The sequence below is a fragment of the Palaemon carinicauda genome, chromosome 17 (assembly GCF_036898095.1).
Source record: "Palaemon carinicauda isolate YSFRI2023 chromosome 17, ASM3689809v2, whole genome shotgun sequence".
In the NCBI taxonomy this organism is placed as follows: domain Eukaryota; kingdom Metazoa; phylum Arthropoda; class Malacostraca; order Decapoda; family Palaemonidae; genus Palaemon; species Palaemon carinicauda.
Genome location: NC_090741.1, coordinates 104,313,604 through 104,331,103, shown reverse-complemented (window position 1 = coordinate 104,331,103; position 17,500 = coordinate 104,313,604). Strand labels below are relative to the sequence as shown.

The following is a 17,500-nucleotide window of genomic DNA, read 5'->3' as shown; positions in this document are numbered from 1 at the left end:
GTGGGGCGATAGGAAAAATCTTTTAATATACTTTATTTCTACAATCATCCAGAATTGTAATACTTTTTGAATGTTAAAAATTGGTCCATAAATAAGGAAGTAGATAGCAATTTGATAAAAAAAAAATACTATTTTGAGAAATAACAGTTTAATGTTTTAATGTACTCCCATTTGTTGCTAAAGCTGATCTGGAAAGTATACAAGGCTTCTGGTCCCCGCTTTTATAAAAGGATATTATCCCCTTTTTTAGACATGCTTATTTTTCTATTGTTGCATGGGGGTGAGGGGAGTTCATAGCATGCCAGGCTACTCATTGTTGCTAGGTTTGGTACTCTAACAGGCTCCTGGCTGATATGCATCTCCTCTGCTTGCATAAACTTTCTTTTTCGGTGGAGCAATAGATATATTCTTCTTGTTTCTATTAGTGTCACCACCAACACAAACACTTGTTGCTTCAGTAATATTATCAGAGCAAAGTGTATCATCTTCATCATCTGATAGCACTAATGATAAGTCCTCCTCAATATCATCAAATAAGCCCACAGTTTCACTTATATTCGTAGGAATCCTCTAGAACATATATGTAGGAAAACTAGTGTTTGATACAATCCAATACCAAAGAAACCAATTGCAAAATAACTAGTTCGCTGGATGATATGGCTGTCAGGTAGATTCTGGGGTTAGCATATGCATGCACAAAATTACAATTTTTACCTACTTAAATACTCCAGATTGCTTTCATCTTTCATCTGACAACAGTACACACCTCAAGGCTACAGGAGAGCGGTAAAACTAAAATTCGTGATCTTGACCCAAAAATCGAGTTTCTTCCCTTAAGGAAGGACTTCTTTCTGAGCACCTTGCATTGCACACTGTGCCTACGTATATACAAACCTTTTGTTTTAGAATTGGAAATGTCTTCAGTGGAGATGGAATGGCAGTTGAATTAGTTATCAAGATAGTTGATAAGTAGTGAGTATGGGAGAATAGCCCTAGCCACTCTCCTGAAAGAGGGACTCCAGTTTTGTCGTTGACCACAATGAGTACGGACATATTATTACGACCTATCTGTATGCTGTATTTTTTTCTGTTGTTGGATTCAATATGAATGTGAAATATGAACTTCTTGCAAGTGGGGGGAAAAATGGTGGATGGTGCAGCTAGTTCATGATTAGACTGGCTGTAGGTACACACACACACACTGCACTTCATGTAGGGGACATGCTATTTCGCAATCATCGCTATGTGCCGAGTTCAGATTTGGCATCCTGTTCAGGGGCAGGCTTACTCTTTGAGGAAGAAAAAGAAGGTTAGGTCTTATCTATCTTCCTCATTGGCAACACCAAAGATGATGCCAAAGAGATATTATAGCACTTCTCTCTCATCATAAAGTTTGTCATTCACTGAAACTCCTAGGTATACACCCCTGGCTTGGCCCCCATAAATATGCTTCATGAGTAGGAAGAACTCTGATCTGCAGCAGCAAATTTTTCAGGGTTTGGTGGAGTGGGGAGTTCCCTCAGCGATCAGAAAGCTCAGCGAGGGTGTACAACTGATTTTTTCCAAGATAGTACATCCAGCTTGATGTTGGCAGTGTTCTTGACCACCTTACCTCATCAGAGAAATGCTTTTTTTACGGGCTACTCCATCAGCCTCTAAGGATCCTCAGAGCCATCTTGTCCCATTTGGATGAGAGGTCTTGATCAATCTTGCCTGGTAGCTAGATAAAAAAAAAAAAAAAAAAAACCTTGCCACGGAAGTCCTACTCGACTCCACACCTCTATACAGTCATCTGTTCTGAGATATGTGAAAGAATGAGTGGTTATGTTAGTGTGTGGTTAGTAGAAGTAAAGCACTTTAACATTGTGTTTGAGATGCAAGTAGCATTTCTTGTGTTGAAAGCATTCCAGCTACATTTGACAAGGCACATAGTAGTGTTGATTAGTATCATCACCACCGTAGTAACACATGTCAACGAGCAGGGGCGTCGATGTTGCTACCTCTTTATAAGTTGAGCAGGGGCGTCGATGTTGCTACCTCTTTGTAAGTTGACAAAGCAAATGCACAGCTGTTGAGCTATTAGATACATTCTAGTCAAGAAGTACTTACTTGCAGATATACTCGGTCACCAGGGTTAGTGCCGAATTGGAATGATCCCTATATCCTTAAATAGTGGAAAGGATCCTTAGCATGTTTGCCACATGCTAAACAGGAAACTTAGTGTTCTATTCCCTTTTTTCAGACCCATGGACAGTCTTCAAGGACTCTTCCAACACCTGTGGGGGTATCAACTGGACACCTACTGTCTTCCTCCGTTTGGCCCGAAACTCTGGCTGCTCAATAGATTATTGATCATGCCAGGCCTCAAGATGATCCTTGTGGCACTCGGGTAGCCGCAAGCAGAGTGGTATCCCGAGTTGTTCGGTATTTTAGTTGAGGTCCTGAAATAACTACTCCCTTGGATCATAATTCTGTCAACTGCACATAAAAAGGTACTATAAATCAGTGAGGTTGCTTACATCCATGGTGAGAAACTATCTAGCATCTCCAAGCAAAATACTTTTCCGGAGGTACTGCACAGGAGATGTCTGGGTATCTGTGACAATTCTTTCTAGCTGTCTACCAGGTAAGGTGGGCCTTTTTCTGCAGTTGGTGTCATAGAAGAGGTACTTCTCAGGTCGGATCATCTTTAGTGCAGATGACAGACTTCATCTATCCTCCCCTAGAGGAGCATCTCTGTCATAGCTATGAGAGACTACAATTCAGTCTTGAGCATAAGCTTTTCGACTGAAAGGTAGACTTCTCTTCCTCTTTGAAATTACTTATGCTCGTAAGAAGCTTTGAACAGTCTTGCTCACTCCGGAACCTTAGAATCCATGAGTGGAATGTGACCCATGTCCTCAGGTCTCTTACACATCCCTGTATGAGCCTTCAAAAAGATCATCAGATGGAGATCTGGCTTTCAAGACTTACTTTCAGCTAGCCTTAGCATCACCAAAAATTATGTAAGTTGCACTCTTGTGTAATGACCCACACTAAGGGTTGGAAGGTGGTCTTGAATTAGCCTGAATTCATGACCAAAACCTAGAACTCCTTGGTATATGACCCCATGTTAGAGACCTCCACTCAAACCTTTAGTGTTAATTGAGAGAAAATGCTCGTGTGTCCTGTGAGGGCTGTTCTGTGCTATATGAAGAGAACTATACATCTCAGGCCTGAATGGCAGTAACTCTTAGTTATCACTGGCAGAACCAAGAAAGAGGTTTCGAAGAACACCATCTCTTTTTGACTTTGTGTGACCTTCAATAGAGCATATGCCTCAATTGTTGAATGGGTCGAGATTAAATCTCTCACAAGAACTAACAAATCATGGGTGTTGGTCCCATCTTAGCTTTCTGGAAGAATCTTGCAGTCATTCAGAACATGAAGGTAAGAGTTTTGGGAGAGCCGAACAACCTTTACCCATCTTTTTAAGGAAGTATACCCACAAGTCCTTTGACACTTTCATTCTAAGCACTGTGTAGTCTGTTTTAGGTGTATTGCCAACCTAGCTCCCACACGAGCCAAGAAAGCTTCTTGTCTGTTGTGTGTATCAATTTTGAGTCTGGACGAAGGGTAGAATAATTGGCTCCTCTTTCCTTCCTCTCACTTTGGGAAGAAGTGATTGTACTGTTATATTCTGGATCAGACATTGATGCTGGCAAGCTGTGCTTCTGACCTATTAATAGTAGTTTTCCCCCATCCTCCCATAATGAAAGGATTGATGATGGAATGAAAACTAAATCCATTGAGTACATTTCTTTTTTGGGGGGAGGAGGATTTCTTCATTGACAGAGTACCAGGTACATATCAAGTATAGGCCAGGCCCTATCTGCCTACTCTTCCCTATGATGGACAGATAGGGGGATGCTGGAGTTACTCACTCTGTACAGGACCAGGGAGGCTGACATATTCCAGGAAAGAAAAAGAACCAGTCTTTTTTTATAGAGGATTTAACCCCACCAATAAATTAATCTCCCTATTTTAAAGGACAAAAGTTTTGTGTATACATAGAAACAAATAACATTAAATTTTTTGTTCTCCTAACTATACAAACCTGTACCCGTTAAAGATAAACTTCTCATCTTGACCAACCCTCTGTCCTGAGCCAAAGGTCAAAAGTGAAGAGTCTTAGACAGGAAAAAGAGTGGGTCTACTCAATCTTATTTGCCAGCTGTCATCAACTATAGTACCTCATTAACAAATTCTACAGCCGTTTCAGTTATGCTGAAGACCTTCCCTATTTAAAGAACTCGGGTTTTTACGATATGAGCTAGGAAAAATTAAATTTTGTTCACTCTTCCCTTGTGCTTTTTGGTTTGATAGAAAAGTACTTTTCCTATGTTTCCTAAAGTTCTTGTGTACTCGGATATCTAGGCTGAGAAACTCTGGAATTTTTTTACTCGTGCACAAGTTGCACTATATGCTGTAACAGTGAGTGCTCTGTTGTATACAATTGTCACGAGTGGATTCCTTCCTTGTAGCAGGAATGCAGGCATGTTTGTTATGTATAGTTTAGGAACAGATGGGTATTGTAATCCTAAAAATAGAGGGTGCGGAGTGTATCTTTCAAGAGCAGAGTGATCTATAGTTCCTTAGGAGTATACTGAACCACATTGGTAGAGGCTGGTAGAACTAGGGACATAGATATGTCTAATTTAAACCTTTCTTTGATGATTCCAATATATAGTTTCAAGGATAAGAGGAAAAGGATGAAATGTAAGTCAACCTCTTAACTGCATGATACAGTAGGGACTTTCATGACTAGGCTATATACAAGTTTTAGGGGGACTAGCTCTAGTAATGGCAATTCAGAACCTTTATAAGTTGGGACCTTCAGGCCAGAAAAATTATGGTTGTTATTCTCGGGGTACTGATAACTAAGGTCAGTGTCCTGAATTTGCCTTTCATATTGAAAAGTGGAAAACAGGCTTTTTTTTTTTTTCTTTTTTTTTCTCTCTCCCCTGAGAGTTCCAGGATAATAAACTCCTAGGTGATGTATGGGAGGATGGTGTTTCATCTCGTCAGCATAATTTGCCAACCAATTCTGTTTTATGGTCAGGGATCAACTTCCTACTCAATCCTTGACCCCATGCATAATTTAGCCTCTCGTCCTGAATCGTGCGTTGCACATAGCTTGTAGTTGGTGTTGACCAGAGTTATTTGAGAGGTCCTGGGTATCCCTCTTCAGTAGAGCCCTCAGCCAGGGCACATGGCAAGTACAAAGTTCTTGATTATACAAGTTTAAAAATCAGGGTATGTGTATGTTGTTTTTGTAGTTTACCAGCATCCAATGCCACATCTATTGTGGAGAAACCAATACTGGACATAATAGTGGTTCCTTTCAACAGGAAAATGCAAGTTGACTGCTTGCCACTACAAGATGCTCTGCCTTGGGAGGTGGAGTCTATGCCTTATCATTATCATTATTATTTTCATTATCATTTTATTATAATCATCCTTATTACTATCATTATTATTATTATTATTATTATTATTATTATTATTATTGTTGTTGTTGTTTACCATATTTACTACTGCACTATTTACTATTTGTTTGCTAAGCTACAACCCTGGTTGGAAAAGCAGGATGCTATAAGCCTAAGGACCCCAGCAAGGAAAATAGCTCAATGAGTAAAGAAAATAGGGAAACATAGAACAGTTTGCCTGAGTGTACCATAAAGCAAGAGAACTCTAACCCAAGACTGTGGAAGACCATGGTACAGAGGATATGGCATTACCCAAGACTAGAGACCAATGGTTTAATTCTAGAGTTTCCTTCTCCTAGAAGTACCGCTTACCATAGCTAAAGTCTCTCTTCTACCCTTATCAAGAGGAAAGTAGCCACTGAATAATTACAGTGCAGTAGTTAACCCCTTGAGCAAAAAGGAAATTTTCGGTTATCCAAGTGTTATCAGATGTATGAGGAAAGAGGAGAATGTGTAAAGAATAGGCCGGACTTCTCTGTGTATATGTAGGCAAAGGAAAAATGAGCTGTAACCAGGGAAAAATCCAATGTAGTACTGTCTGGGCAGTCAAATGACCCAATAACACTCTAGCAGTAGTATCTCAATGGGTGGCTGGTCCCTTGGCCTACCTACTACCTGAATGATGCAACCGGGACTAATACATATTACCTCCATTCTCCATTTTTCACGAGGTAATCATAAAATTCAGGTATTCGGGTAATGTCAGGGTGACACAAATAGCTCTGTATTGCTCTTAAAGAAAATGGTTCCCAGATATGTGGCCATTGCTGGTAGAACTTTCAATCACCCTTGGTGCAGAGCCTATTTTCCCAGATAGTCCCATCACCATATGCTCCTTCAAAACACTCTCCCACACCATCTGACTGGGTGATGACACTTTGTTGTCTCCTCAGAATATAAACAAAATATTGGGTCTTCTAGACTGTCCATTGTCGCATCTTTATGATGTCCTACTAGCAAGGTGCATCGTCATAATTGGTTTCCTTATTATTGTTTGTATAAATCCCAGGGAATCTCTGCTACAATACATCCCTGGATAATATAGTATACAGTCGGTAATTAATTTTTTTCAGTTTCCTCCATTATGAATTATAGTTTTTAGTTCCAAAGCATAAAAAGCTATAAGTCTACAGTAAATTTTCTTCAGTTTTCTAGCATAAGGGCATGGATATGGTTGGAAAATAGCTTATTCATGATGCGATCAGATCTTACAGTTCATGAACTGTTACCGCACGTTGGAATTTGGGCATAAGGCTGCATTTCTGAGGACGTCTTTGCACGAGTCATTAGAAACCATAGATTGCATAGGATAACTGTTAAATCTTTCTCTGTTAGTTCTGGCATCTACCAAGAGGGTAAGCTATTTGCAGACATTGTCTTTTATGGTGGGTTTCTTTTCCAATTGAGTAATTCTTTCTCTCCTGTCATAATTTTGAGCCACAAATGACTAAGGAATAACCTTCTTAGACTATTTGAGATCTAAGCTTGAATTATGTGTTTGGTGCCAAGTCCAATAAAAGGGAGCTCTGCCCAGTGAGATCCCTAGAGATTTACAGTAGAAAATATGGAGCCTGGTATAGAACATATGGTGGTGGTGTTTGAACTCCTTTTAGGCCTTTATCGAAGGGTGCCATGTCATCTTTTTTAAATCTCTTGTGATAGTCTCAAAGGGAAGTAGATGACCCAAGCTTAAGAGTGACCAAAGAATAAAGTTAAGGCACACACAATTAGGAATGTGGCAATGATCCTTGAACTTCATCAATAAATTCTTTGGAAATGTTTTAATGGCGACATACTGTCACTGTGCCCATTTCTTCATATCCATAGTGGCAGTCAGGTACATATTTACTAAAATACAAATGGTCTTAGTTCTAATTAAAAGAAAAAAAGCTTTCATTAGAGTTAAGAAATGTTAGGCGTAGGACCCAAGGTTAGTTAAGTTAGTAATTTTGAGGAGTTTGTGTCGTACCCGAGTGTGAAAGAGTTGTGGTTGTAGAATCCTTTATCAGAGTAGGAAAAGCTCCTCAACAGTGCACGGTTCAAATGAAGTATATGTAAAGGTGCTTACTGTTACAGAGACTGGTCTGAAAAAGAAAAAGTTGAATGAAGCAAGACTTTACAAAGTAACACAGTTTCCTTGAAGGTTTAAGAAGATTTTTTCTTACCTTTATCTTGCCTCTTTGACAAGTGTGTGGTTCATAAATGAAATTTGAGATTTTATTATTTTTCCCCTTGTTTGTAGTGGTAATAGGTAGCTTTCGTGAAGGTTCTTTATCACATTGGAGAATGACCAGCTGGAAGTGAGGTAGCCATAAGTTCACTCAGGTTGCCTGCACGTGAATGCAATATCTGCATGTATGGATAGGATAGCAATAAGGGGAATGAAAGTATCTTACTTGGTTGGGAAATCTTTGGTTTTCTTTTAATGGTGATTTAATCTGTTTCTTCCATGAGAGGAACAACAATGAACTCAGTAAGTATTAAAGTAAGTAATTTAAAAAAAAAAAAATTATAATTTCAAACAAAATTTAGTCGACAATTTCTCACACAGGAATTTTCATTTATTTCCATGTGTAGAAACTGGTCATCATCAAATTCATAAAAGTTGTTGTTGCTTAAGCAAATCTATTAAAAAAATATTAATTTTCATTGGTATTATTGTTACTTAACTGCATTGTTAATTTTTTTTTCTCTGAACTTGTAAACTACATGAAATAAAGAAAAATTTTGACCAACCACAATGCTACACTTTCATTGTTGCCATTTGTTTGTACATTACCGATACTTAAATTTGTCATTTTAGCACTAGAAAAATTAGCAACTGGGCTAACATAATTATTTTCCCATTATCGTACAGTAGCTTATAGGCCTAGTACAAATATACTAGATATGTAACCACAAAACTGTGGCTACAATACTCCTGTAGAATACCTACTAAAGACAGAGTTTAAAATTAAATCATGTCATGAGCAAAAAGAGAGATCAGGATATTTTTCAGAAAGATGAGAATAGTTTTATTAATGTGTAAAATAAAAGATCCTAAACATAAAACATGAAATTGGTAATAGTCATTCAGCCAAATTGCACTTCCTGCATTAAAAGGTAATTTTTTAAGAAAATAGATAAGGTATGCCTTTTGACAAATTTCTTATGGCAGTAAGCAAGAGGATTGACCCACGTTTTAAACTTGATGATTCCAAACTTTGACTAAATTCCCAAGATAAAATTTACATTATATCCAATTCCTAAGGAAGATCCTTTTTACAATACAGGACTTCTGATGTTTAGTTTGTGGTGGTTAGCAACTAGCAATGCATAACATTCACTTTGATTCTTATTTTATTTTCTTACTACAATGACATCAAGATGGTAGTAAGGGTTTATTTTTTACTTTTACAGAGTGAAACTTACTGCCATCCTCATGCACTCCTCACTGCCTATCGTAGTCAGCAGTCTTGGTATAATCACCTTCTCTTCGTACTGATGGGTCTTCTGGTGCTTGTTCTGATCTTGGCAGTGATGGTTATTCGAGGATACAGGAAGTCCATTCATAAACCTCTTCATATTGTAGCAAATAACGCTTTAGGTGCAATTGGAAGCAAGAAATCCACTTCCAATGGCCACAGCAGTTACTCACCAGTGTCTAAAGATGATTCAGATCAGTTAATGACCAAAATACCATTCCATGATTTAACTAGTGAAGATGAAATTTAGCATAGTATCATGTAGTAGGTCAATATCTAATTCTTTAAAGTAACTACAATACTCTTTATAAACAACGGAGTATTTTTAACTTCAAATAATAATTATAGTGCATTGAAATTTTGGAAAGTTTTAGTTCAAATATATAAGTAAAAATGTTTGTAATTTTCTATATGGCAAAAGTATAAATTTTCTGTAGTTGCCAACAGTTCAGATTATGGCTGTGAATTTAAGTGCTTTTATCTGCAAGATAAAATTTATATGATGTAATGAATTAAGAATGCAAGAGGATTAATGGTCATACATTTAGAAATCTTTAAAGTACTCCTCTGATGCTGATGTTCTCATTTCCAAAGCTCATTGGAAACCATGATTTACTTGAAGTATTTGAAATCTTACATAATCAACGAAGTTTGTGATTTTTAAGATTTGTGAAAATTTCAACATTTGAGCAACTGAAAATTATAGAGCACAAGATAGTCATTCATTATTTAACTACTCTTCAGTAGCACACTATTTGATGCTTCAAGAAACTTTATGGTGGTCCAGATGGAAATATTTTACTGCTGTATACAAATTGTGAGAAGCTATGATACAGTTTGATAAAGTTGAAGATTCATGATAAGACCCAGCCAACATTGTGTATAGTATTAGCAAAGTAGATCATTCAGGTGTGAGGAACTGATTAAATTTACTTCATACATGCAATCTACTGAACTAATTGAAAATTATACCCAAAGCCTAAGAAGCTAAATTAATAGTATAGGAAGTTTACTACAATAATACAGTACAGTAGTATGTTTGATGTATTATTTCAGGCACAGTAATTTTATAAAGAAAAATTAGCCAAAGTTAATTTTCTTACAGTATAAGATTTGGCATAGAACAGGATTTGAATTTTCTTACACTGCTCTTTATAAACAAATTTAAATACTGGCCTATCCTTTAAGGGAATAAGTTTTCTTACCAAGGTGCCTGGGGTCAAAGCAGCAGTAATTTTTTTTCCTGAAATGGCCTTGCAATAATTTACTGTATTTAAAAGCATGTCTTATGACCATTAAGAATATTTCTAGAAAATTTTGATATGTATTCAATCCTTTGATAGCGTCAATAGAACAGGAACTGAAATTTATGCATCCCTCTTGAACTAGAATGTAGATAGGTATGAAATGTAATGATAGTACTCTGGGCATTAAATTTCTCTGCTTTGCTGTGATAATCTATTTGAATCTCACACAAAATTATGAATAAAGTACTGAAAATAGTAGGTTTTACGGTTGCCTGTGTGTAACTTAAAACATTGCTATTTTAAAGCACTACTACACCATGTGTATTTTTGCATTGCTCTGAATCATTTATTATTATGTTATACCTGATAAGATAGAAGAAAAAATAGCATTAGCTCTTCTGTACAGAAGACATGTGATTTTAATGAGCTTCCACTACTTTTTAGGTAATGTATCCATATATGGTAATTAGCTTAGTATTAAAACTTTACTAGTGAGAGTGCTATACAGTTAAAAATGTGCTACATCATTATTTGTTGTTATTATTAGAGCTTCTCAAGCAAGAAGAATGGTGTAACCATTTCATGTCCTTAAGCATCATCTATGAGCTAAGAATAATTTAAGGCATACAGTATATCATACATTGCACTGTAGAAACAAACCATCGCTTCATGAAGAGTATGAAGATCAATGTTGCTTTTATATCAAGTATGTCATTACACAGTTACTTTAGATGTACTGTACATAGTAAAATCGTGTTTGACTGCTGGCAGTGATTCACAACTCGCTGCTTAAATCATTGTTGCCTTAAAACAAAAATTAGGTGTACCCATTTATTTCTATTAAAGTAATGATACACAGACCTGTATATATAATAAAAAAAAATTACACTGCCCAGTATTTTGGGGAAGTTTTTAAACTGATGTGATCAGTATGTTACTGTACCTGTCAAATGTATGGAAATGACATAGGTTTATAATTTAAACGATGCTATGTAAATGTTGCAATTCTTTAATTCTATCATCAGACTGTAAAGTAATTCCTTTCTTTTCCCATTGTGTGCTATAAAGTTTATTTAAAGGAAGCCAACCCAGAGTATGATCCATAAGCTATGATATGGAATTTACCTGTAACTTAATTTTATACTCTAATATGCTGTACTTTATATAATATCACTACAGCAAGTGACAGTCAGTTACACAAAATAAGAGTAAGAGTTTAACGACTGTAACTCTTCACTAGTGTCTTAAACTTCATTTTACTTAAACTAAGATTCTATCTCCTCATTACAATCTTAAGCACACAGGATTTCCAAATTCATTTACTGCATATACTTATGTTTTGTATTTCTATCATTGATTTGATATATGGCAGCTTTTTTTTAACAAATAACTTCATGACCAGTGTTTTGACAACATCTGTGGCTGTCTATTCCATAAGTCACATAAGTCTGCAACATTCTGAAGTATATTAGTACTTACATATAAGAATATTGTTTTAAACTTTTAATTTTTAATTACAGTAATAATTATGGTAAAACATATACTTAATTAATGTGATGAACAACGCAATTAAGTGAATACTGTATTCTAAAACTTTAATTTTATTTTCATTGAAGCACAAGCAACCTCCAAAACATTTCTCTTCATTATTTCAGCTCCTCAAAGCCCTGGACCTATACCAAGGCTTGTAAAATTGTGTACAAACAGTTGTCTAAAAGACCAGATCAGGAAGTTCAGGGCATACTGCTCACCAGAGATCAACAGTCATACATAAAACCAGTATTTTATTTTACTAACGATTGTAAAATTCACAGCTCTAAAAACCCAATTACAATGTCCAAACCACAGTAAAATGTACAAAAGGATTGTAAAAGACCTTGATCTTATTTGTTAGTTAATACCCAATCTGGCTCGCTTGAAATGTTGATGGCCATACTATTTTTAATCCACTATCATTATCAGAGTGTAGTCTCTCCATTTTTTCATATAGATTTGGCAGATATCCATAAACTGTGCAAATTTTTTTATATGCAAGTAAATGTCCCAAATGCACATGGATTACTGTATAGTTTCTAACTTTTTGTATTTGATACAAAATAATCTAGATGAATTATCCTTGTTTATATGTATGCATTTCTATGGGTTTAAATGTTAGTCCCCCACAATTTTGAAAAATATTAACTCGCCATATATTTTTTTGGTGGTGTTCTGTGTTAAGCTCTTGTAGCTAGGTAGAATCATGGAACAGTCTAATACAGAAAAACCTAAGAATGCTTGTACTTTTTCATATTTTATGTTTGGTTTGTCTTGAACTCTTAAGACTGGTGGTTATACAATAAGTCAGTGGACTCAAACAGAGTTAAAGTGTGCTCCAGCTCCAGAAGTGATACAGCCACTTAATACTTGGGTAGGTAAAGCAGATTCTTTGGCTAGAAAATATTGAGACAAAGAACTTCCACTACCATTCCGTGGTTGGCAGATGATTCAGTTGCCTCCAAGTGGAACATAAATGCCAATTCATTCTCTAGTCAAGCAGAATCCAATTCATTCTCCAGTCAAGCAGAATTTTAACTTCTTGGTAAATGATGCTAGAATAGAAAATAATGGGAACAAAGATGAAAACAGGTTTGTTAGCATGATAATAGAACATTTCTCTGAATGATAAAAGGGGGTGAATGCAAAAGCAGTCATAATGTAACTTGTCAATATTCAGTGCCTCCAGCCTGGCCCATGACAAGTAGTAAAATACCCATTCATCATGGATACAGCTGGGAAACTTTTGAGAACGAGGATCAAGGAAAAGGACAAGTGCTGTTAAAACCTCCCAGTTTGTCAGGGAGGGAAATTAAAAAGTGGCTGCAACCATCCAGGAAATGTAGCCATAATCAGGCATGGCTTACTGGAGGTCACAATGGCCTGAACCTTTTGATAGAGTAGGCAATATGAAACCAACCTGAAAATGTCATTCAAAAGGATTCAATCCAATGTCAAACCAGCCAGTTGCTGGACACTGTCCAAACAATGAAAGATTTGGTTATCCAGAATGAAAGCTAAAGATTTACAGTTCAGTCAGTCCCAGCAATCCTAAAATAAAGTTGAGTTTGGTGCAGAAACTGAAGAGCTATATTTGGAATTCACGGTCTGTGATTAGTGCATGTATGTATAGTATTTTTATTCATATATGACACATTTTTGCAAATTTAACAATCTACTAAAGAAACACAATCTAATGAACAATATCTGATTTGTAAGGTTAGTCTTAAATGTATGCAAAATGAAAATTAACAGTACAGTGCACTATGATATTGATGACGATATATAACACACATTTATAATAATAATTTGAGATGATAAATGTACAGTATTTTATACAGAATATTAGTCTTTTTGACTTAGCAAGGGCTAGAATATAAAGATAACCATCTCTTACCTGCAACAATAATTAAGGCATTCTGGAAAGTATGTAGAAATTACAAACTCTCAGGTTAACTTACTTGACCATTCACTTATGTAATGTGAAAATCTGTACCACCACCTATTTTGATCCTTGCAGGTTTAACAGATTTTACAGCTATGAATAATTAATAGTACTGTAGCTTGTTCAACATGTCAAGTTATTACACACTTACACTGCAACTAGAACAGCAGCAAGTGTAATTTTCTAAAAAAAAAAAAAAAAAATTAATATGAATACTCTGCTGTAGTTTACAACTTTCAGTTATACATTAATTGTTTGTTGAGATTAACTATTAAGCATATAAACATATGTGGCCAAAGGTGCTGACATAATTTATTTACTGGTGCTCAAGAATTATCTCTCTCTGTATAGCACAAAGATGTGTGAATAAATTTTAATTCCCTAACCATAGCTATATCATCTCATCATTTAAGGAGATAGCTGAAAAGCCATGCATCTGCCATTTTTGGCTATGTTTGAAATGTTTGCCTTAGATATTCTTTCAAATGTTTTACTGTTCCATAAGCAACCTCATTATTTTTGGTTTTAAACATCATTTCTGAAATTTGTGCCTTGTAAAAAAAATCCAAATATCATGTGTTACAGGGAACTCATGAGCACCCAACAGCTAACATATATTTAAATATTACAAAAAGGAAGACAGTACTATTTTGAAAGTTCATTTACTTAAATTTGAATGAAGATAAGATATTGAAAAATAAAGATTTTACCGTTTTTTTAGATACCTGTAAGCAAATGTTTACAACTCTGCCAAGTATTGTCTTGAAACCATGATAATTAAATATTGATACAGATAATTTGACTAATGCTAACTTCAGTGAAACATAACAGGAGCCTGGTTTAATGCCTTGTCCACAAATGTTTTTATTTTTCACTGCTTGTAATGTTTTTGTTAGTTTCTTGCAAAGTTATAGTGGACAAGGTTTAAGACAGTAGATGAAAAGCAATGAAAAAAAAACTTGAAGAAACACAAAAATGCAACCACTTTATTATTATTTTCTTTTACATGGTAATTCTTCCTGCCCTACAAATGTATGAGGATAACAATGATCTCTTTTAGTACATGTGATTTTCTTTTGGCAACTAAAACATTACTGACATTAATGATGAAACTTAGTTTTGTCAAGGATATTTTCTTCTGTACTTCATCCACAAATGTTTGAAACTATATTTTGTGGAATGTGCCTCAGATACATAGTTCTTATTTTTATTAATAGAAATATTTATGGAAAAAAGTTGAAATAATTGAATGTATAGTCTTAGAAATGCACTGAGTGATACTATATACATAATGTATTTAAGTTGTAATTAGTTCCTTTATTCAAATGGTGATGGATGTTATTTTTATCAATAAAATATATTGCTAATATTTTACTACTTTAATTAACCTTAGTGCAATATCCTCTGCTTTGTGGATGGCTATTCAGAGCAAGGTTAAGGACCTATTCCTAAGAAATTAGTAAATGTGGATGCTTCAGACACTCGGATGGGAGTCCCATATTTATCTTGGCAGAAACGGCAGTAGCCTCTCTCTAGAAATACTGTATTGATTTATTTTACTACTCGAGTAGGTTGTTTTATCCAAAGTTGGACCAGTTAGTCCAAGGGCATAATTTTGGTGTTTACTGGTTTAGAAGAGAGAAAAATAACCATTTGTAGGTTTGAAGATCTCGCAGATCCTCTACTCATTTTGAGCTTAGGAGATGGCAGTTTGGGATGATGCCCCTATTGCTGTAATGACTCGTGAAGCCCCTGGACCTTGACTGTTGACCCAAAATGTTAGTTGGGCCTTTTATTTTTTGCCTGGTTATTTTTTTTTTCTGACTCTATTAAGGTAGAACTTTAGTTGGGTCCAATCTTGAAGAGACAACCTTTAGTCTGTGAGGGAGAGTTGTAAATTAAGGTGGGTGTCTCAGGGCAGCTGCCTACTTAAAGATTGTAGTACACACAGGGAGGGAGGAAGACAGTTCCTCCCTGTATAACATGAGTCACTACAGTTCTTTTGTTTGCATCTCGAGACCATTGTGTTGTCATTTTTTTCCTGCGTCCACTACCCTGAGGAGACTAAGCCCTTCTGGTGCACCTAACTCAACAGTGTGTTTGAAAATCAAAGCATGTTGGGTGGGGCAGAGTTCAGCAGAACCCCTACTATAGCACAAGGCTGCAAGGCAGCCTCCAAGCAAGATAGTGTTTCACTTTCTGAACCAGTGGAATGAGAAGGTAGGGAGAGTCCTTTGTAGCTGACCAGGCACACTTCAGGTATCACTAAAGTTGTCCCTAGCAAAGATGTCAAGGAGGAATGAACTTCTCTAGGGACAACATAACATGTATCCATGGAGAATGTGCCATTGCTGAGCTGGTTGTTTCTGTGGACTCTGGAATGATTATGCCAGAAGCCTAGAAATTTCCTCATGGCTGAGTGTGAGCTCCAACTACTTTCAATTTATCAAGATGCAGATGAAAGGCAAGATAATGGTTTCAGTCCTGAAGTTACTACACCACCAATGATGTCAGGATCATCTAATTGTCAAGATACCTTGAGAAGGCATATCCCATGCGAGTTAGCTCAGACCATGATTAGGATGAAAAACTAAAACACCTGAGAGGCAGTGTTCAATCTGAGGCAGTAGATATTTTATATTTAGCTTGATACTGTAGATGAATCATTGTAAGTAGTTCCAATTACGCATTTTAGATATTGACATTACAAAAGTTTCTAACAAGGTAATGAAAATCTAAATATTTTTTTATAGTAATGAAACTTAATTGCCCACTTGATTATTTGTAAAGAGTGTGATGGTCAGTATTGATATGGCCAGATGATGGAAGAGTTATTAAAAAGTTTGCTGTACATTGGTGTTTGACACAGGTATGTGTTGGCAGCAATCTTAGATGCATATGTTTCATGTGCTGCAGTATGCATTTGAGTATTTTCATTTTAGAAGAGATGGGGGATTTTTTGCAATTGCTTAATTTTAAGCAAGTTTTAGGCCAAGATAAAATTATAATTCTTTTTTTTTATTGTAAAGTAATGGAATTTTTTTAACGATAATGCCGTGTGTTTATGCATACAATGTTATATCCTTACAAGGAGTTCTTTGCTTTCAGGTCCAGTAAATAAAAACCTCACTATTGATTATAGAAAACTTTTCCACCAAGAAGTATATCAAATTATTGTTAGGAAGTAGTTTGACAAGACAGCCAAGTCACAATACTGGTCTCTCAAAGTACTTCCCCAAAGATTTTTTTCCCAAATTGAAATTGAAAGTGGAACAAAGCATTACTAAAGATGATAGGCAGCACGGCGAGAAGAAACCGAAGGATTCAAATGAGAGATACACCTGAAGGGGGTTAGGTCTTTACAGTTGGCATTACTTAAAGGTCTTTTCAGCAACCTTTTGGCCACTAGCTGAACTCGCTTTTTAACCTACTGTATCTCTGATCCTTCTGCCTTTCTTTAGTCATACTGTCCAACTTCTTGACTTTTTTGACATGGTGTTACTGTAGGGTTAAACCCTGTTGCACGTGTGCTGAATGACTACCGAGGCCCCAGTGCTGCTATTTCTGGCCAAATTAAATAAATCTATGCCAAATGAAAAATAAAACCCAGAATATAATGCTCCCCGGCTAAATATGCTGTAAACAACATTCAATACTTTCCACAGTAGGGACAATAGAATTCTGGCCCATCTTCTAGGAAATAGAGTATATGTTTTTTACCAGGATGAGTTCCTCAATAGGTTTTTATTCAGTGATAATTTTTATTATGTTGATTATACCATG

The 17,500-nt window shown here is 36.0% G+C and overlaps 1 protein-coding gene across 1 annotated transcript in view; it reads left to right on the top strand.

Annotated features, from left to right (window-relative positions):
* LOC137656498 (furin-like protease 1, isoforms 1/1-X/2) overlaps window positions 1-15,086 on the top strand; it is a 117,547-nt gene extending 102,461 nt beyond the window's left edge. The window contains exon 13 of the mRNA XM_068390672.1: window positions 8,928-15,086. Within this exon, the coding sequence (XP_068246773.1) occupies window positions 8,928-9,242 (315 nt within the window). The 3' untranslated portion in view covers window positions 9,243-15,086. The remainder of the gene's footprint in view (window positions 1-8,927) is intronic.
* The last annotated feature ends 2,414 nt before the right edge of the window (window positions 15,087-17,500 follow it).